The 22637-nt window shown below is 50.7% G+C and overlaps 1 protein-coding gene across 1 annotated transcript; it reads right to left on the bottom strand.

The window, feature by feature from the left end:
• Positions 1 to 227: 227 nt before the first annotated feature.
• On the bottom strand, positions 228 to 20641 carry LOC311240790 (dual specificity protein phosphatase 3-like; the record flags this gene model as incomplete). The annotated part of the gene is made up of 3 exons (XM_084329375.1): positions 228 to 640; positions 14139 to 14371; positions 20520 to 20641. 3 exons carry the CDS (start codon positions 20639 to 20641, stop codon positions 432 to 434), a joined length of 564 nt encoding a protein of 187 aa, XP_084185501.1. The 3' UTR covers positions 228 to 431.
• Positions 20642 to 22637: the final 1996 nt, after the last annotated feature.

The raw sequence follows: 22637 nt of genomic DNA, 5'->3' as shown, positions 1-22637 counted from the left end.
CTCAGATGGTGGACAGATCTTTGGGGGGTTCTAGCCAGGACAGGTGAACATGTTCAGGACTGTAGGTGAAACCAGAGCCGAGGCTCATGGCTCATCAAAGACCTGAGAGTGTAGACCTGTCTCAAACCCTGCCCCTTTTCTTGATCCTCCAATCACAACTGTCGCTTACCTCGGACAAACTTGGTTTGTCCGAGGTAAGCGACAGTTGTGATTGGAGGATCAAGAAAAGAGGGCAGGGTTTGAGACAGGTCCATTAAGCAGTTTCATCTTTCCCTTTTCTCCGCTCTCTCTCATTAATCTGGATCTTTCCGTCAGGACCGGACAGCGTTAAGGCCGACAGCCGGTGATGTGCATTTAAGCACCCCTCTTCTTTTGTTCTCTCAGTACACAGTTGTCTCCCTCTCTCTCCTTTTTCTTCGTCCTCTCCTCTCTCACTTGTTCCAGAGCTTTCCTTCGTCGGCCAGCCGCCGGTCGAGCTGGCAGAGCTGCCGCAGGAAGCCGTCGTTGGGTCCGATCTCCCTCTGCCCGCGCACCGTGGCCAGGGCGCGGTGGACGTCCATGTGGTGGCGCAGCATCAGGTAGGCGATGACCAGAGACGGCGAGCGGCTGTAACCCTCTCTGCAATGGACGTACACCTTACCTGGGGGAGGACACCTTGGAAATAAGTCATTTGTAAAACACACACACGTGTTTGTATCATATAAATGGTGTATTTATCCAAAGCACTTTACAACTTTTGTTCCTCACATTTTACCCATTCACGACTCACACATTCACACACTGACGGTGGAGGCGACCATGCAAGGTGCCCACCTGCTCATCAGGAGCAATTAGGGGTTAAGTGTATTGCTCAAGGACACTTCGACCCGCTGCCCGGGAGGAGCGGGAATTGAACCGGGAACCATCCGATTATTACCAGACAACCGCTCTACCTCCTGAGCCACTGTCGCCCCTCGGTTGAGATGACCACGCATCATATGTGTGGTCACTGGCCAAGGGCTGTTAGTGATCACGTTTGTCTATAACAATCTCAAGAGAGGAGATGAGAAGGAAGCTGGGCGTTAATCCTGTTGAACCTCTCCCACCCCCTCCTCTGTGATGAGCCAGCTAAGATGAGGAGCACGTTCAGCCATAGACTCACCATCACGCTCCACACAACCTATAGGGCAAGGATCGACTTGGTTAACTGTTAGAATTGATAAGACCGTTAACTACTGAACTCTGTATGGACATTGCTACTCAGAGTTGTGCCCTTCCTGATGACTTGTCATACAGAACTTGTAAGTCGCTTTGGATAAAAGCGTCAGCTAAATGACTAAATGTAAATGGCGCACTTTGCACAATGACTCACATTCATATGTTCACGTATTCAATCATGTTCGTATATGTACATCCATATTTATTAATAAGTTTGAGATCTGTTTATACGGGTAGACAAAGACTTAGTATGGAGTATTGTATATTTGTACAGGATAGACTTGGGTGGTGCAGCGGAGATTGCGCTCGTCACCAATGCAAGAGACTCCGGTCTCGAATCCGGCTTTGGCCGGCCGTCATACTAACTCATTGGCAGAGTTAGCGGGTGGAAGTCGATGGGTGGTAATCTGGACGGTGTGGACAGCGACTCCTACAGGTCGGTTGGGGGACACCTGCACAGCAGAGACAGGAAATGGCAAGGGTAGTGTGAGCCTCCCACACGTTACACGTTGCCAATGAGAGTCCGCGCTGGCAGGTGAAAAGATGTGACAGGCTGCCTCCTCGTGTACCGGAGGGGACACGTGATGCAAGGCTTCTATCCTCCCTACAGCCGACCAGTGGGAGGCATATGCGAGCAACGTTCAAGACAGGGGAGGGGAGAATTGGAAACACGAAATTAGGATGGGAGAAAAATAGAAAAACAAGGAGAAAAAGTGGGTAAAAAAAAAAAGGATAGACTTGGGTGAGCTATATATACTTGTACCTGGGGTAGTGACATTATTGATAAGAGTCTTGTTACACGCTGGCTCAAGCTTGCAACAAAAAGGGAGACACATGCACAATTTAAGAAATAACAAAAAGAAATTATTTAAATATAACTATAGAAAATTTCAAAAGAACAAAACATGTCAGCCAATATGGATGAGTATCAGTGTGTAAGCAGTGCATGGATTATGTGCAGCATGAATGTTGGAAGTGTAAAAACAAAGGCAGGCTTCCAAACAAGCAAAAGTCACCAAACAGGTGGAGAGAGGATGAGCACACTAAAGGACTACACACTAATTGCCCCAATGTCCCTCCCCAGCTCTGCTCTGCCAGCTCCACCAACCAATCCTGTGAGACAAGGATACAAGCAGAGCAAGCAAGCAAACAATATGGGGAGGATGGTCGTCACAGTATACTGTACATGATATTCTCTCTCTCTCTCTCTCTCTCTCTCTCTCTCTCTCTCTCACACGCACGCACGCAGTCATGCACATGCGCACACACACATGCAACCCTTGGTATAAACGTGTTCAACAAGTGTGTGTGTGCATAATTATATGACATCATATTATTGACGTTATGTATAATGTCCTTCTAGAATCAGACCCAAATACACACCAAGCTGGTGTTAAAACACATACATTTTCAAAGTCAAATATACTCTGTAATTTAACAATGTTCCTGCCTGCACTGTGGAAGCTATAGAGTTCTCACCAAGCCATGCTCACGCCAGCCTGGTTCTTTTTGCTAGTTGTAACTGAGGGGTACAATTCCCTGACTGTATTGATAAGTATGGTATCATTAAACCACTACCGCTTTATGTACTTTAATTACTGGCCATACAGTACATGATATATAAATATGATGAACACTTCCCACATTGAATCGGTTCCACACAAAGGTATAATCAAGTATTTATTGCAGCAAAAGGTACATAATATACTTCTCTATTATACTTTGGATGCGCTTATAAGGCAAAGGAATGTGCGTAGGCAAATCAATAATGAATGTCCATTCTCTGGTTACGCAGGAGGTAATTATACAACCTGAATCTTAGGGAATTATATCTATGGTACACTAGTAATATATAGCGGGAGATACTGGAAGGGTCCCCCCGGTTGTAAGCCAGCAGGGGTAGAGGATCTGTCGGTAGTAGAGAGTCTGGTCAATGATGACTAAGGAGACTCCAAGTACAGGAGACGGTGCAATAGCCTCTTGATCCACAGACGAATACAGCTGTTCTCCGTAGACTGTAGCTCCACAGTGAAGAAAGCTAGCCGGCCTCAGGCTCTCTGAGGCGCAGACTCGACGTGGCTCCTCAGGGTAAATCCCACACGTGTAGGCGTCGGCGATTCTCCGCTCCATAAATCACAGGACCAAAACAAATATAATCCAGCCGCAAAGGGCTATGCAGTCGTCGGGTAGATTAATCCAGTGTACATGTCCACACGGTTCTCGTCTAGGTCTCCTCGGGTGAAAGCGCCATGAAAGCAGCCCAGCCTGGATAAGCACTCTAGCTGATACGAGGAAGCGTTGGTGATGCTGGTCACTGTAGAACTTTAGCCGCACAATACACTATACACAAATAGACTATTACTGACTTAATAGAAATATGTCGCACTCGACGGTATAGCGCCAAACTCTGACAATTCAGTTATTAATTCGCACGCGGTCTCAATGCTCTATTTTGGGGCCAAACAGGCCATACTTCACCGCACGGAGTATCGTGGGTGAGGCTTCAACTTATTGGGTAACTCTTCTGACTAAGTGCTTCTGTATTCACCTGCGCCATATTTATATGCACGGCGAACAAACTAGTGCCAACCTCATTTCTGTCTCGTATTCCTGGGCAAGGCCGGGCATGCACAGACATGTCTTGACGGTGACTTTGAACCTGACTCCGGAGGCATGGCTCTGGCGCCTGTGGACCGCTGTCCAATAGGAGAATGAAATATTATGGTCTGGGCTAAAGGGATATTCCGTGTATATGTACAAGGAATATACAAGGGATATCAAACGATATACAAATACTATGCAATATATATCAATCAATAAATATATATATTCGGTTTAATCTGATCCTTTGTAACAGCCGCCTCCTAATTAGTCCCACCTAATTAGCTAAGCAGAGACAGATTAACCGCACTGTCCACTACTCAATGTCTGTTGTGAGGGGGTCGGGCAGTTCACAAAGTCATGGGGTCATGGTCGTCATCGATAGTATCGGGGAGCCTTGGCAGTTCTATTAGCCTCGCCACGGGTCGGGTGTAGATCCGTCCTTGGACGAGCACTTCGGCTGCTCGGACCTTTCCGTCGGCACCGGTGATCACTTTGCTTACGCGGCCAGCCGGCCACATCAACCGCTTTGACCAGAGTGGCCTCCCCACACCCCTCCCCCCACCCATCGACACCAGCACCAGATCACACCTACAAAGCAGCCCCCCCACCCCCCACCCACCCACACCCATCAGCAACGGCACCCCACCCCCAACACCAGCAGACTGCCCACCACCCCCAACCCTGACGATCACAACCAGTCAGGTCAGTAGGCAGCTCTCCAGAATTAACGTAAACAAGGCCAGAGGACCGGACAACACCAATCCCAGGGTGCTCAAGGTATGTGCAGAGCAGCTGGCAGCACCGCTCCAGCATCTTTTCAACCTCTCCCTGAGGCTGGAGAGGGTGCCCCAGCTCTGGAAGACCTCCTGCATTGTCCCGGTGCCCAAGAAGGGACGTCCCAGCACCCCCAACGACTACAGGCCAGTCGCTCTGACGTCACACGTCATGAAGACGTTTGAGAGACTGGTCCTGCAACACCTCAAGCCCCTGGTGCGTGACTCCCTCGACCCCCTGCAGTTTGCATACCAGGCAAACATCGGGGTGGAGGATGCCATCATCTACATGCTCCACAGAGCGTACACGCACCTGGAGAAGCCGCGCAGCTCAGTGAGGATTATGTTCTTTGATTTCTCCAGCGCCTTCAACACCATCCAGCCGTCACTGCTAGCGGAGAAGCTCTCTGCGATGCAGCTGGAGCACGGCTTGGTGGCCTGGATCAAGGACTACCTCACTGAGAGGCCACAGTACGTCAGACTAAAGGACAGTCAGTCTGACGTACTGGTGAGCAACACCGGCGCCCCCCAGGGAACTGTGCTGTCACCCTTCCTCTTCACCCTCTACACCTCAGACTTCTGCCGCAACTCCAGCGGGTGCCACCTGCAGAAGTTCTCAGACGACTCCTCCATCGTAAGCTACATCACCGACGATGATGAGGAGGAGTACAGAGCCCTGGTGGAGAGCTTCGTGGGGTGGAGCGACAGCAACCACCTCCAACTCAACACCAGTAAGACCAAGGAGCTGGTGGTGGACTTCCGGAGGGGCAAGAAGAGGCCCCCCCCGATTCCCATCTCCATCCGAGGGGTGGATGTGGAGATGGTGGACTCATACAAGTTCCTTGGGGTACACCTGAACAATAAACTGGACTGGTCGGACAACACAGAGGCTCTCTACAGGAAGGGACAGAGCAGGCTGTTCTTCCTGAGGAGACTCAGGTCCTTCAATGTGTGCAACAAACTGCTGCAGTCTTTTTACCAGTCTGTTGTGGCCAGCATCCTCTTCTATGCTGTGGCATGCTGGGGAGGCTACATCAACTCAAGGGACACCAACAAGCTCAACAAGCTGGTGAGGAAGGCTAGCTCCGTGGTGGGAGTCGAGCTACCTAGACTTGAGGTGATGGTAGAGAGGGGGATGATAAGGAAGCTGGATGCCATCATGGAGAACCCCTACCACCCCCTCTACGACGAGCTAGTCAAGATGAGAAGCTCGTTCAGCCACAGACTCATCCCCCCCCGACACTCAACTAACCGCCTCGGACAGTCCTTCATACCAGCGGCCATCAGGCTCCACAACAGTGGGCAGCGACTAGCAGCCTCCAGGCCCCACAACAGGGGGCAGCGACAGCGACTGCTACCAGACATTGACCTGGGACTTATAGGAACCCAAGGGGGACAAAGTAGACTACCCTGGTACTTTGATTAATGTATACTCAGTAGATAGTAAATTATAACACTACCTCATGCATACTGCACCTTATGTGACACTGTGAATAATGTGAATATTCCTCAGCTAGTCAGATAGTAAATTATATTGACCATATTGATCAAATTGTTTACACTGCCTGTGTTGTCTTTTACTACCTGTATACTGTGTTGTTTTACTACCTGTACCCCTCCCCCCCTCCCCCCCATGCTGCTATGATGCCTGAATTTCCCCAAGGGAATCAATAAAGGAATATCTTATCTTATCTTAGCTCGGGGTAGTGACTGGTCGATAATCATGACGACTGTTCCTTCTGTCAAATTGTCTCTCTCTTTCACCCATTTCTGGCGGGTCTGTAGAGACGGTAGATAGTGGAGTAGGAAGCTGTTCCAAAACTTGTCAGCCAATACTTGACTGTACCTCCACATTCTTCGGCCGTTCGCTTCTTCAGGCCTGTACATTGTCTGTGGTAGCGCGGGGTCCAGCCGCCCCATCAAGAGTGTGTTGGGGGTGACTGGGTCGACATCTGCTACATCACTTGAGACGTAACCGAGGGGCTTTGAGTTCAATACTCCCTCGATCTCCGTGAGGACTGTCATTAGGACTTCTTCCGCCACGGTCTGGGCCCCAAGCACGGCGTACAGGGCTGTCTTTATTGAACGTACTTCTCGTTCCCAAGTTCCGCCGAAGTGAGGTGCGTTCGGGGGATTAAACTGGAAGTCAATCTGGGATGGAGCGAGGTGGGTCTTAAGTTCTGGGCCCATAGCTTGGAAGCTCTCTCTCAGCTCTCTTTCTCCGCCTTTGAAGTTTGTCCCGTGATCAGACAATAATATAGACGGTTTGCCTTTCCGCGATGTGAATCTTCGGAAGGCCATAAGGAATGAGTCTGTGCTCATGGTTGGAAGGAGTTCTATATGCATCGCTCGGGTGGTCATGCATTTGAATACAATACCCCACCGCTTCTCGGTTCCTCTTCCTTTCTTTATATACAGCGGGCCGAAACAGTCCATACCGGTGGAGTGAAAAGGCTTGTCGCCGAGTCGGAGGCGACAGGGAGGTAGGTCAGCCATCCGGGGTATACTGGGCTGCGCTCGCCACTTACGACAGTCTAGACAGGTTCGCTGGAAGCGCCGCACTGCTTCTCTCCCTTGCAGTATCCAATAACGACGTCTGATCTCCGCGAAGACTCTCTCTGCCCCGGCGTGATGCACATCCTCGTCGTATTTCTTTATGATCAGCTCTGTGACCTTGTGTCGGCTGTTTAAGACTATCGGGTACTTGGCGTCATCCGGTAAGTCTGGAGCTCTCCGCAGACGACCACCCACTCTGATGAGACCATGGGCGTCGCTCTCGGGGGCTAGGTGGAGCAGTCTGCTGTCTGATGGGACGGGCTTTGCTCCCTGTAGACAGTCTAGCTCATCGGGGAACGAGTCTCTCTGGGCTCGTTGTAGTAGAAGAAGTTCTGCTTCTTCGTAGTCAGCTGCTGTAATGTCAGTAGTGAGCTGAACCTCTGGGTGGTGCCACAGGAATGTCTTTAGCTGCGCACTCTCTAGGGTGAGGCAATCGTCTATGTCGGGGTCTGTGGAGACGAGTGTGTTCAATCCACAGAACATAGATTTCTTGTTTTCGGCCTCCTCTTTACTCGCTTCCCGTGGGGTGGGTGTAGGCCACTCTTCTTCCGGGAGCTTGAGGAACTCTGGCCCGTCACTGTATAGGTTGTGACGGGTGAGGTCATCCAGGGACATTCCCCGGGTGATGACGTCAGCTGGGTTGTGTTTTGTGTCCACATACCTCCAGCTTGCTACTTCTGTTAAATCTTGAATCTCTGTGACTCTGACTCCCACGAAGACCTTGTATCTGCACGAATCAGACCGGATCCATGTGAGTACTGTCGTGGAGTCTGACCACAAGATTGTTCTTTGCACCGGAATGGTGAGTTCACGTTGGATTAACGTGGCGAGTTGCGCTCCTGCTAGGGCTGCGCAGAGCTCTAGACGCGGGATAGATTGTTGCTTTCGTGGGGCTATTCTTGAGCGAGCCAGGATGAAAGCAGTATGTATTTCTCCTCCCTCCTCTCGGGCACGCAAGTAGGCCACCGAACCGTAGGCTACTTCGGAGGCGTCGCTGAAGACGTGCAGGTCCATCTGGCACGTCTCCGGCCTCACTGTGGGTGGGAAGTAGCTGCGGCGTATGTTGACACCTGGGAGTGAGCTGAGTTCCGTCTCCCACTCTCTCCATGTGGATGCAAGGTGTTCGGGTATGGGGTCGTCCCAGCCCTGGTCCTTGTCCCATAACGCTCTTACAATCATCTTTGCCCTGGTGGTGTAAGGTAGAATACATCCCAACGGGTCATATTGTCTGGCGAGTGTTCTGTATACACTCCGTCTGGTGGTCGGTAGTGCAGTCGACCTTCCCTGCTCCTTGGTCAGGGGTGTGTGTTTATAATGGAGCGAGTCTGTTTTGAAGCGCCAGACTAGTCCTAATGTCATTTCTTGGGCTTCTCCTGGGATGGTCGCCATCCAGGTCTCGCTGCTTGCTGCCTTGTCCTCGGGGAAGAGGCTGCGCAATACTTGCGGGTCGCTGCTGGCCCACTGCCTGAGATCAAAGCCGCCTTTGATCAGGGAGGCGCGAAGCTTGAGTAGAAGGGCCTCGGCTTCTTCTGGCGTCGAGATGCTTTGCAGACAGTTGTCCACGTAGAAACTATTTCCTACACTTTGTCGGACCTCTTCATCAGCTGCTGGGTCCTCTGCGACGTGTTTTTGCAGTGCAAACGTAGCACAGCATGGGCTGCATGTGGTTCCGAAAGGGAGGACTTCCCATTGATAGATGGCTGGTTGCTCATCCCCGATCCTCTCTCTCCATAGGAACCGCAGCAGGGGCTTGTCCTCCTCCACTAGTCTCACCTGCAGGAACATCCCTTTGATGTCGCCGCTGATGGCCACCTTGTCTTGGCGGAAACGTAGTAACACGCCTAGTAGAGAGGGGCCGAGTGTTGGGCCGGGCAAGAGCTCTTTATTCAGATTTTGTGATCCGATCTGGTAGCTGCAGTTGAACACAATACGATCCTTGCCGTTGTGGTGGACTTTGTGGTGCGGCACGTACCATGATTCGGTCGTCTGATCGGCCTCTTTAATGTCAATTTTCTTTATGTGTCCCGCTGTGATTAGCTTGTTAATCTCAGCGCGGTACACCGTCTCTTGAGCGGGGTCTCTGGCTAGGCGCCGCTCTGTGTTCAATAGATACCGCTCCGTCGCTTCTTTTGGGGCGTGGAAGGTAGGCATACCCTCTCGCCTCAGGAGTGGAGTTGCGTATCTCATCACTCCGTTGACTTTGACTCTCTTTGTCCCCTGATCGAGGAGGGCTATAGCGTAAATGTCTTCCTTGGAACGAATGTCTTTCTTTTCGTTCTTAAAGGGCATTGTCTCTAGTGTCCATAGCCTCTCGACATGCTGTAGGAGGGTGGTGTCTTCTTCTGTCACTCTGGAGTGGAGGCAGTTAGTGGCTGCTGTTCGGTTAAGAGACTTAGCGAGGGGGCCTTGTAATGTCCATCCTAGGCGGGTCTCGACTGCTGCAGGACAGCCTCTGGGCCCTGTGTGGACCCGGTCTATCGGGACGATGAGGTCTGCATGGTCGGAGCCTATCAGCAGGGTCGGGGTGGCACCGTCTATGAGCGGTATAGGTAGTTGACGCAGGTGCACATATTTATCCATCAGCTTGGCGATGGGGTAGGTGTACTGCGACAGGCCTATTTCTTGGCTGGTGAAAGCGTTAGTAATCCTATACCGTCTCTCTGGCTGCCCGCTTGCTGCGATAGTGAAGGAGACATTCTCGCCCTTTATCGTCTTTAGATCTCTTCTTATTGTCCGAATCGTCATCTGGTTTTCGCTCCCCCGCAGCCCCAGCTGGGCCGCAGCGGACGCGAGGAGAAGGGTCTTCTCTGACCCGTCGTCAAGGACGGCGTAAGTGTCCATGACCTTGTCTTGGTAGCTCAGTGTTACGCGGACCACCTTTAAGAGCACCCGGGCGCCCCCGCTGCTGGCGGGGTCAATGTACATAACACTTGCCTTTGTGCTGCTTGAGGGTGCAGGCTTTCTTCTGTTACTGTCGTGTAGGACATCTAGGTGGGCTCCGTCACACCGACTACACCTCTTCTTTAAGCGGCAATCGGCTGCCATGTGACTGCGCGCACATCGGTAACAGCGTCGGTTGGACTTTATCCATTGACTCACCTCGTCGGCGGTCATCTTCTTGAACGTGTCACATTGTGACAACCAGTGTTCCTTTTCGCAGTACGGGCACACCATCTTCCACTTCTCTTTTATCGAGGGGGTACTGTAGTCGCCTATTCTCAGTCCTTGCCCCACAATGGTGGAATGAACTACCCACCCCAGTTAGGACAGCCGAAACACGTCCAATCTTTCGCCGTCGACTAAAGACTCACTTCTTCAACCATTATCTGAATTAAAAAAAAAAAAAAAAAAAAAAAAAAAAAATCTAACCCTAACTAACCATACTGTCATGCACTTGTCCTAATAAACTAACCTACACTGTAGCACTCAACACTTTGATGAACATTGTTACTCAGCTGATAGAGTTGTGCTCTTCCTGATGGCTTGTCGTACAGAACTTGTAAGTCGCTTTGGATAAAAGCGTCAGCTAAATGACTAAATGTAAATGTAAATGTACTGTGGTTCTTGCTGCTCGGTACTGATTCTGATTGGTGCATGACGGTCACCAATCTTCGGCCATCGTTTGCTCTCCTAGGTCCCTCTCTGGAGCTTGGGGTGCTCCGCATGAACGTATCCAACCGTAGGCTGTTGACTTCTCTCGCCAGGAAGTCGGCTAGGTCTAGGAGGGATGGCTCGGGACCGTTAGGATCACGGTGGTCTCTTTGCCGCCTGAAGCGCTCTTGTCGGGCGGGCGGAAGCTTCTCTAAAATCCTCTCGACATTAGAGTTTGCGTACAGTTCGTGCATACCCTTTTCTCTTTGCGCCCCCAGCATCCCTACCAGGGATTGTACCTTGATAGACAGGTCATCTAGTGAGCGATTGTCTGTGGCTGGGGGTAGGCGGTCAATATGCCTTATCTCTTGTATTACGTAGTCCCATATGCGTCCATATCTTTGGTCGAGTGCTGCTAGAGCCGCTGTGTATGGGGTAGTAGAGGTGGCATAGGCCAGCGCTATATTGTGCGCTCGGGGCACCTTGAGGTGCTTCAGTAGGATAGCATACTTGTACGGTTCATCAGCTACATCGGACATCATTGTCTCTAAGCACATTCGTAGCTCCGTGTACTGTGCTCTGTTCTCGTGGGTGAAGTCCGGAAACGTCGGTGTGCCAATGTATGATGCCATGGATGGCTGGCACATCGGTGAGCGTTGGAAGAGAGGCCTCCTAGGCGAGTCTCCTCTTACGCCTCTTGGTGGGCTGGTACCTGCTGGGTACCATGGCCCGCGTATCCAGGTGCTGTTCCTCGGGGCTGGTCGTGCGTCAAGCTCACCCGTGAATTGAGTCGGGGGTCTGTAGCGCAGAGCCGCGGGGGTAGAGCCTGGGCTGTACTGGACCTCCTGGTCCTGTGGAGTACTGTGCTGCTGTCGGGCTTGACTCTCCTCCTCTCCCTCTTCTTCTTCCTCTGGCAGGTCCTCTAGATCCTGTAGTCGTCTATTTAGCCTCTCCGCGGTGTAGACCGTTTCTTCCTTGTAGCTGGGTCTCGCGTGGACCGGTCGGGGAAGGAGTTCGGAGGGGGGTATAGGCTCTCTCTGGTGGTCGGGCTCAGGGTCGCTTGATCGGGTAGGGGAGGGTGCCCTTGACCCTTGTCTTGACGAGGCCCTGGAACCCCGTGCGGAGGGAGGGGGTGTTGCCCTGGTGATCAGCTGCTCCATTATCTGCGCTTGTAATCGGTCGCGCTCGGCTTCGCGCTTGGTGAGAGCAAGGTCGCGCTCTGCTTCTCTTTGGGCACCGGCAGCGGCGCGCTGGGCTTCGGCGGCGGCGCGCTGGGCTTCGGCCCGGTCCCTTACCATATTCTCTTCCGTCTGAAGGCGTCTAATCTCTAGACGTATACGATCTTCTTCGCTCCGTTGCTGCGCCTGAAGGCGTTCTCTTTCCATGGAAGAATGTTCGCGCTCACTAAGCGTCTGTGCTTGGAGCCGATCGCGCTCTGTTGAGGCTGCTAGGCTGGCGAGGAATGCCTGTGCCAGCATCTTGTCCGCCTCGCTGGGGGAAGACGCTGGTTGAGGTGATCCGCTCCTGGCAGTACTCGTTGGAGATCTGTTCTCCTGTGGCGAGTCCTGGAGATCCATCTCCGGGGTGCTCTCCTCTTCTTGTAGCGGGTAGAGTTCCATCCCTGGAGAGCTGTCTTTATCCTGGAGCTCTCCGGGGACTACTTCTTCGGTCTTGGCGGGGGGTAAAGTCATGTCGGGTCCCTCCTGGTCCCTACCGTGAGCTTGGTCAGTTACGTTAGAACCCACTAGGGCCTCTATTGGCGGGGTAGCCTGGTCGATAGGGTCGGACATAATTTTACTATCTACTTTTTCCGCGTTTACCGTCTGTAGAAAGCTAGGTAGTATATTGGCAACGTAATCCTCTAAGTACTGAGGTGTCTGCCGTCTACGCTGCGGGCGATCTACTTTAGGAGAACCGTTTTGTGGAGTGTTCATCATAGGCCATGTCAATATTAATACCACTATATTAATATTACGCTAGTTACCCTCCGGCTCGAAGGACCAATTGTAACTGAGGGGTACAATTCCCTGACTGTATTGATAAGTATGGTATCATTAAACCACTACCGCTTTATGTACTTTAATTACTGGCCATACAGTACATGATATATAAATATGATGAACACTTCCCACATTGAATCGGTTCCACACAAAGGTATAATCAAGTATTTATTGCAGCAAAAGGTACATAATATACTTCTCTATTATACTTTGGATGCGCTTATAAGGCAAAGGAATGTGCGTAGGCAAATCAATAATGAATGTCCATTCTCTGGTTACGCAGGAGGTAATTATACAACCTGAATCTTAGGGAATTATATCTATGGTACACTAGTAATATATAGCGGGAGATACTGGAAGGGTCCCCCCGGTTGTAAGCCAGCAGGGGTAGAGGATCTGTCGGTAGTAGAGAGTCTGGTCAACGATGACTAAGGAGACTCCAAGTACAGGAGACGGTGCAATAGCCTCTTGATCCACAGACGAATACAGCTGTTCTCCGTAGACTGTAGCTCCACAGTGAAGAAAGCTAGCCGGCCTCAGGCTCTCTGAGGCGCAGACTCGACGTGGCTCCTCAGGGTAAATCCCACACGTGTAGGCGTCGGCGATTCTCCGCTCCATAAATCACAGGACCAAAACAAATATAATCCAGCCGCAAAGGGCTATGCAGTCGTCGGGTAGATTAATCCAGTGTACATGTCCACACGGTTCTCGTCTAGGTCTCCTCGGGTGAAAGCGCCATGAAAGCAGCCCAGCCTGGATAAGCACTCTAGCTGATACGAGGAAGCGTTGGTGATGCTGGTCACTGTAGAACTTTAGCCGCACGATACACTATACACAAATAGACTATTACTGACTTAATAGAAATATGTCGCACTCGACGGTATAGCGCCAAACTCTGACAATTCAGTTATTAATTCGCACGCGGTCTCAATGCTCTATTTTGGGGCCAAACAGGCCATACTTCACCGCACGGAGTATCGTGGGTGAGGCTTCAACTTATTGGGTAACTCTTCTGACTCAGTGCTTCTGTATTCACCTGCGCCATATTTATATGCACGGCGAACAAACTAGTGCCAACCTCATTTCTGTCTCGTATTCCTGGGCAAGGCCGGGCATGCACAGACATGTCTTGACGGTGACTTTGAACCTGACTCCGGAGGCATGGCTCTGGCGCCTGTGGACCGCTGTCCAATAGGAGAATGAAATATTATGGTCTGGGCTAAAGGGATATTCCGTGTATATGTACAAGGAATATACAAGGGATATCAAACGATATACAAATACTATGCAATATATATCAATCAATAAATATATATATTCGGTTTAATCTGATCCTTTGTAACACTAGTGATCAGTAAATCAAAAAGCAATCTGAAAAACATCTTAATAAAACAACCAGAGACTTCCTTTCCTTTACCCTTGCCGCTTTTGTGCGCCAGCGCCTTCTCGATGAAGTCTGCGCCCTCCTCGAAGTAAACACTGAGGTCAAAGTGGTCGGTGTCGCTAGCCGGTATGCCGTGGTAGATGAGGCCCGTGTCGGCGTAGAAGTGGGCGTTGGTGTTGACGTGCATGAGGGAGTCGCCCTCCGCTGCGTTCAAGACGTGGCTGAACCCCAGCCGCTTCAGCCGCGCCACGTCCATCACCACGGATCTGCAGGGTTTGTTTGGGGTATAAAGAAAGAAAAACAAAAAAAAGTGTTTGAAATTAAGTGTTTGTATTCAGAGATGGTGTTGTGGTTTAAAGGAAATGTGCTTACCGTCTTCTCCGGAGTCAGACAAGAAGGTCTGTATCCGCTTCCATTCATTTGTGCCAAGTGTAGACACCCGAAAATGTATGACTATTATTCAAGGTGTCTAACGCTAATCTTTTGCATTCCCTGTGTTCACGAGGACGTTGTGTAACCGGCTGACCGCTCTTGATCATCCCTACCCCGACATTGACACTTAACTTGCTGCTCTCTTTGATTCTCCCTATCCTAACATTGACGCTTCATAGTGGGACAGGATACAGGTGCCGCCAGGGGCGCTGGTGGTCACGCTGGGCAGGGAGGCACAGGTGAAGAAGTACAGGCTCAGAGAGCGGTGCCAAGGGAGGAGCTTCCTCTTCATCGTTTTCCACAGAGGGAGGAAGACGTACTGGACTGGAGCTCCGGAGATTCAGCATGCGAGAGATAAACTCAGTTACACAACAGGTTATTCTAGAAGTATGCGATAGCTTAGCGTTTGGTTAATGCGGAAGAGACCTTGTGAATGCACTCGCGGATGAGCGCATGCCGAAGACCAGGTGGTAGATATTGTCCACCTTGCGTTAGCTGTGTATAGGCGTCATAGCAGGGGGGTTCACCACGACCCACAGCTTAGCTTTGTTTAGGCTAGCACCACAGTTTAGCCCGCGTGTCGGCCCACCTCTTCAGCCCAGCAGAGGACGTCACTACACTGCACGCTCCTCCAGCCCCTCCAAGCCGTTGCCCCAGTAGCTTACCTGCCCAGCGTCTACCCCGCCCCCCTTGCCTGTATCGCGGGATCGCCCGGCGGCCATCTTCACACCCGGACGGTTGGTTGCGAGAGCAGGCACGCCATTTTGGATAAGTACAGCGGCGCTTCGAGTGCTGAAACGTTATCGGTAGACAATTCACTGTGTGGCGCATGCTCTCTAAGGGCGAAGATAAACGGTGATTTGAACGAACGCTGGCAGCAGTGTCTAGGGGCGCCCCAATCATTTATTGTTTTGGGGGAAAAGCCGGCTTTAGATAGGACTTTTATTTGCTAATGTGGGCCCACTGTTAATTTCTTTTGAGTGTAATAATAATGTGTGGTTATTTGTAAAATTCCCATTGAACTCCTTTACTCCTTACCTTGTGCTCACCTACCGTAAAGCGGAACAGTAGATAACACTTAAAGGGAAGAGGTTCTTACTGTGTCTGTAGTACAGAGTGAGAGCACTAGGTGCCCAGTGTGGGAATAGCTTCCCTCCATGTGTATTGTAGAGCGAGAGCACTAGGTGCCCAGTGTGGGAATAACTTTCCTAATTGAGTAATTCCTTTGTATCTTGAATCAGACTTCCAGTAAAGGAGACGTAAATGGGAGCACTGTGTGTGTGTCTTTAATGTGCATCTTGTCTAACCCTTTTCTATCCGGGTAATGCTCATTATTGTTTAACCCTTTCCCCACCCCCTGCCTATAGTTTATTGTGAAAGGTCTCCACTCATCATTAAGGAAGAGTACTGCTTTGGGGAGCGAATATATCATCCATCTTACGGCCATCAGGTGTGGGAGGGCTCAGGAAGTATTGAGGGAAGTGTGGGTGTGTGGGGAGCTACGGCTGATCGCCCTGGAGGGCAAGAAGGACCAGAGTACCATCCCTAGGTCAGTGAATCCTAGGCCTCATCCACTCTTGCTGCTCAACCTCCACTTCAACATTCCTGGCCTACAGTCGGGGATCCAGCTGGACTCAGCTCTGCTGCATTCTCGCTTACAGGTGGCCGTGTACAACCACTCCCATAAAGCAGGGATAATCCACCCTGCTACATTTGGCGTCACGAACAGGATCAACATCCTAACTCACTTCCTTGATTGACTGAGAGAGAGAGACCCACGATGTCCGAAGAATGAACCCGCGCCGCGCCGAAACCGGCGGCAAAGAAAGAGGCGACAAAGTGCCCAACACGCCTCCCCCGAGGTAAAAGAAGAAGAAACAGAGACAATGCGAGACTTGACCGCACAAGTGGAGGCCCTGAGGGGTCGGTTCCACAACCAAGCAGGCATCCTGGACCGTCAGGCGGAGTACCTGGAGCAGGCCCGGATCGACCAGCGAGAAACCCTCGCTTTAACCAAGGCCGTGCTCGAGAGACACGCTCGTGAACCCCAAGCGAACCCCCCGACGGTGTACGTCCAACGGGAGTGAAAATGTAGCGAATTCGGGGGGGGGGGGGGGGGGGGAGAGGGGAGAGCTGTCAATAGAGGACTGGATCCGGGCAATGAAGGCGCACTTCCGAGCGGGCAAGGTGCCGGCCGAAGACCAGGCGGAGGTATTACAACTCCACCTGAAAGTTGAGGCTAAACAAACCGTGCGGTTCATGATGGAAGAGCCCGCCCCGGACCCAGAAGCCCTGTTCAAGGTACTAGAAGAGACTTACGGGGACAAAGCCCCTGTCAGTGTCCGCCTGGGGGAGTTCTACGATCGCAGGCAGACAGCCGGCGAGACCGTACGACAATTTGCGTATGACTTGCAAGAAATGCTTCGGTGTCTACAGCGGCGGGCGCCCACGCGGGTCCCAGACACCGCCACCCTGCTCCAGGAACAATTCGTTCTAGGCCTAAGAGACGACGCACTGCGACGGGAGATGAGACGATATCAAAGAGAGAAAGGGGCGCCGACGTTCCTCGAATTAATGCTGGCCGCGGTCGACTGGGCCGAAGAGGAGAGGTCCACCGCTAAGAGGTCCGCCCGGAGCATGATACACGCCGCCGCCGCAGAAGGACACGAAACCCCTGTCGACTTGTCTGCACTACAGGAGTCCATCCGCCAGCTGGTCGCGGGCCAGGAGCTGCTCCTCCGGGCCCTGCAGTCCGAGCGAGACGGGCCCCAAAGAGACTTCTCTGGACGCCGCCCCCGGGGAGACGTACCCCGCCGGAGCGAGGATGGAAGACTGATATGTTACGCCTGTCAGCAGCCGGGACATATCAGTAGGGAATGCCCACTCCAGGCCGGCGGACCGTGCCAAGCACCTTCCCCCGCACCCGAAGCCTCGGGCTCGCAGGGGCGCCTATCTAGAAAACGAGGGGCAATCGACGCCGTTGCGGTACTCCAAAGTGCCAGGAGGCCTTCTACCACCTGCGAGGCTGCGTAATGACGCCACCGGTGTTGGCATATCCGGACCTCCAACTCCCCTTCGTAGTGACCACGGACGGAAGCTACTTGGGGCTGGGAGCCGTGCTGAGTCAGAAGCAAGAGGGCGTAGATCGCGTCATCACCTTCGCGAGCAGGGGCCTACGAGGGTCCGAAAGAAACGACCGGAACTACAGCACGTTCAAGTTGGAGCTCCTCGCCCTGAAGTGGGCGATCACCGAGAAGTTCAGAGACCTCCTGCTCTACTCCCAATTCACTGTGGTCACCGACCACAACCCCCTGCGGTACCTGGATACGCCCAATTTGGGGGCGGTGGAGCAGCGCTGGGTCGCCCAGCTGGCCGAATACGACTTTGTGGTGCATTACAAGCCCGGCCGACTCAACCAAAATGCCGACGCCTTGTCACGCATCCCGATGAGGCAAGAACCCGTCGTGATCCCGGCGGAAGAAGTGCGGGCTCGCCTAGGCCCCGAGGACCGGACCGACCCGCCGGGGGTCCCGGCAGTCGTCGCAAGACAAATGGTGGCGCAGAAGGGGAACAGCGGGTACAGCTGGGACGAACTATGGCAATTCCAGGTGGAAGACCCCGAACTGGGACCGGTATGGCAGGCGGTGACTCGTGGGACCCCACCCACTAAAGCCCTGTTGCAGGATGTGGACCCAGGGCTCCGCAAGTTATACGGGCAATGGGAGCGGTTCCGTCTACACAAGCAAGTACTGTTTTGACGCGTCAGCGACCCCCGAGACAGGGAAGAGGTCCTGCAACTGGTGGTGCCGACGGCCCTGCGGCGACATATATATGAGACCCAGCACGACTACGGGGGACACTTCGATAGGCGGGGGACTATAGACCTGATGAGGCGAAGTTACTTCTGGATAGGAATGGCAGCGAAGGTGAATGGCTGGGTACAACAGTGCAAGCGGTGTGCACTGGCCCGGGACGTATTCCCTAAGTCCCAGGCCCCGATGACCTGCACCAACGTGACTGCGCCCATGGAAGTCCTAGCCATGGACTTTACCATGTTGGAGATGTCGACGGGCGGCTACGAGAACGTCCTGGTGTTGACCGATATGTTTACCCGATTCACTATCGCCATCCAGACCAAAGATCAGACCGCCAAGACCACCGCCGCCGTGCTCATCCGGCATTGGTTTGTGTATTACGGCTGCCCTGCCCGGCTCCATGCCGACCAAGGTCGAAATTTCGAATCTAGCGTCATCAAAGAACTCTGTAGACTCTACGGAATCTCTAAAAGCCGTACTATGCCCTACCACCCCCAGGGGAACGGCCAATGTGATAGGTTCAACCGGACCATGCATGATATGCTGCGTAGCTTGCCCGCGGACAAGAAGCGAGACTGGAAAGAACACCTGCCAGAGCTGGTACTTACGTACAACTGCCACGTGCACTCTTCCACGGGGTACGCCCCCTTCTACTTGCTCTTCGGGAGGGATGCAAGGATGCCCAGGGACGTACTGGGTGGCAAAGATGCCGTGGACGGCGATGCGGAGAACTTGGACGAATGGGTCCAGTGGCACCACGAGCGATTGAAGGCACAGCGGAGCATACGTCTCATAGACGCAAAAGGATATATGACCGCAAGTCCAGAGGCGCGCTCATGAGGACCGGAGACCGGGTCCTGTTGCGAAACCACCGACCCAGGGGTGGAGGTAGTGGTGATGGTGGTTAAGGTAGTGGTAGTGGTGGAGGTAGTGGTGATGGTGGTTAAGGTAGTGGTAGTGGTGGAGGTAGTGATGATGGTGGTTAAAGTAGTGGTAGTGGTGGAGGTAGTGGTGATGGTGGTTAAGGTAGTGGTAGTGGTTAAGGTAGTGGTAGTGGTGGAGGTAGTGATGATGGTGGTTAAGGTAGTGGTGGGGGTTGAGGTAGTGGTGGTGGTAGTTGATGTAGTGGTGGTAGTTGATGTAGTGGTGATGGTGGTTAAGGTAGTGGTGGGGGTTGAGGTAGTGGTGGTGGTAGTTGATGTAGTGGTGGGGGTTGAGGTAGTGGTGATGGTGGTTAAGGTAGTGGTGGGGGTTGAGGTAGTGGTGGTGGTAGTTGATGTAGTGGTGGTAGTTGATGTAGTGGTGATGGTGGTTAAGGTAGTGGTAGTGGTTGAGGTAGTGGTGGGGGTTGAGGTAGTGGTGATGGTGGTTAAGGTAGTGGTAGTGGTTGAGGTAGTGTAGTGGTGGTAGTTGATGTAGTGGTGGTGGTGGGGGTTAAGGTAGTGGTGATTATGATGATGATGATGATGATGATGATGATGATGATGATGATGATGATGATGATGATGATGATGATGATGATGATGGTAGTAATAGTGGTGGTGGTTGAGGTAGTGGTGGTGGCTAAGGTAGTGGTGGTGGTGATGATGGTAGTGGTAGTGGTGCTGATGGTGGTAGTGGTAGAGGTGGTGATGGATGGGATTATCAAAGAGAGATGTTTTCTACGTCAATCTATGTTGAACTCCTCTGTCTCAGCCTGCTCATCTGTCTGCCTACAGTTATTACTTACACATATTGGAGATAAAATGTAAATGTATATTTAGGCTACATTTACATTTTTATTTAAAGGGTGATCTGTGTTGATTTCCATACTGGAATGGATGTTGAAAGAGGCATGTATATACACGGTTTCAAAATGACAACACGTGTATAATTTCCTGTTGCAATGTTTTCTAATACAACAGTTGACAGGAAATACATTTGGGTCCAAACTGTTCCCTAGCAACATAATTCCAGTGAAACGGGCTATAATATCATGAATAATGCATGACAGCAAAATGTGGAACTAATGCGAAATATACAAATCTGACAGTAGGCTATAGCCTATAGGGCAACGTTACATAAACTCAACTCGTCGCGTCCATAACGGGCAGTCAAAAGATTAGAGATCATTATAACTCATATATTAACAATCATATATATTACGAGTTGGTAAATAATAACTCACGAATTTCCAACGTAGATCCTGGGAAATACTTCGTGGAAATGTTGTGTTGGCCACAGGTAACAGCCGCTGTCGTCCGTCAACAGATCATTGAGCTGTTGGAGAGACACGTCGAAGTCTGACATGTTCACTTCGGCAGACAGACAGACACCGTTATTTTGACCTGTTGCTGGTCGTGTTTTTCTTTTAATATTACTGACAAAGAGAACGGGTAGATTTTAAATGTGGCGAACAGGTGTAAGTTTACTGTTGACTTGTCTTTGACACAGCTGCGCGCTCAGCCCCGGACGCGCTCCTCCAGCAGCGAATGTCATGTGCGTGTGCGCGTCTGTAGCTGTAGCGTGATTTTTTCCCGTAGCCTTTGTTTGCGAAGACGCTCTCTGATCACGCGTAGCTGTAGCTTACGTCACAGCCCGCAAAACCGCTCTTCCCAAAGTGCCTTATAATTATTATAATCATATCCCCGGGATCAAATTCGTTGAAATGAAAAGTGAAAAGACTGAAAAGAAAATGCGCCTATATATCTTTGAATTGCACATAGTCTTGTCTGAACATTTATGAGTTATGCAGTGATATATAGTTATCAGATGGTTTATCTCTGATATGATAATTGCTTAATTGGTATTCTATAAGGATATGGATTTATGAAACTAAAGGATATAGTTGAGTTACCAGATATTGTTAGTTATGTACAGGGCAAAAAGCAGAGTATTGCCATTTGTTTTTAGCTCTGAGGACGAGAATGGTAGAAGGACATTTAATTGTAAGCATCAGTATGCACAGACTACTGTAAAGCAGATGTGTATTTCAGTATGAGGCGTAAAACTGTGGAATTCTCTACAGAATGATTTAAAGAGTTGTACAAATATATTTCAGTTCAAGAACATCTAGAACATTTAGACTTTATGAAGTTTAGGGGTAATAGCTTTCCTATGACTCAGTTCAATGTTTTTTTTAATCATGTTATCACAAGTATTAATTGTTAAATACAGTATGTGTAATTGACAGACCATCTATTTCTACTGTGTATCTATTGTTTTGGGTAAGGGGCAGGCAAAATAAGATGTCCTTCCCCCTATTCCTTTTCGCTCATGGAATGTGCAAATTGAGAGGTGCTTTGATTATGAAACACTTTTTTTCTTTTATGGGCCTGTGCTTTATCATGAACGGAACAAATACAAAACAATTTTAATTAAAAATAAATGAGCAATTTACTGCTGGATCTAAATATCCGGGGAGTGTGGGCCTACATGTAGGAATGACTCTGGACCTGGTGGTGTTGTTGTCCAGCAGGGAGCACTCTGTCCTCTGGACCTGGTGGTGTTGTTGTCCAGGAGGGAGCACTCTGTCCTCTGGACCTGGTGGTGGTGTTGTCCAGGAGGGAGCACTCTGTCCTCTGGACCTGGTGGTGGTGTTATCCAGCAGGGAGCACTCTGTCCTCTGGACCTGGCAGTAACAATGCCCTTGTTACGGTGAAAGAGACATCGTACAGCTGCGAGTGCTGTCCTTCGGATGAGACGTTAAACCGAGGTCCCGACTGAATTCGGTCGAGAACCCAGGGCGCCTATCGCAAAGAGTAAGGGGTTCCCCGACCTTCTTGGCCAAATTCCCAATCAGGTCTCTGACATCAAGTGGTAAGTAATGTATGCTGAGTAATGTATAATTTACACACTACAGACGGTTAAGGGGAGACACTGCAGGTGAATAGGGTAAAAAAATTAACTAATAGATATCACAATGAAACTTCCCCAGTTGATTACTTATATTAAGACAAGACTTTTTTGTATTACAAGTTTTCTGAAATTGTATGTTTAAATATGCAAATGAGGCATGATCTACTTAAATATGCACTAATTTGCATATAATTCCAGGACAGAAATCTGAACATTGGATAAAGCCATTTTCAAAATTATAGTTTCATTTTGTTGACATATTAGAGCCAAAGGTTATTACAGAGGGGATTTTGGATATCTCTTTTTATCACTCCATAAATCAGAAAATACTCCATTCAGTCCATTTTTATGGTAAAATTCCATATTTCGCCATGTTTTAGGAATAAAATGTGATATAAATCAGGGTATGAATGCGATATCAACAAACCCTTCTGTAAATACCTTCAGA

This window comes from Notolepis coatsorum, assembly GCF_963971535.1.
Source record: "Notolepis coatsorum genome assembly, chromosome: 14".
NCBI classification, from domain to species: Eukaryota; Metazoa; Chordata; class Actinopteri; order Aulopiformes; family Paralepididae; genus Notolepis; species Notolepis coatsorum.
The sequence above is the reverse complement of the archived record's forward strand: the minus strand, read 5'-3'. Positions and strand labels throughout refer to the sequence as shown.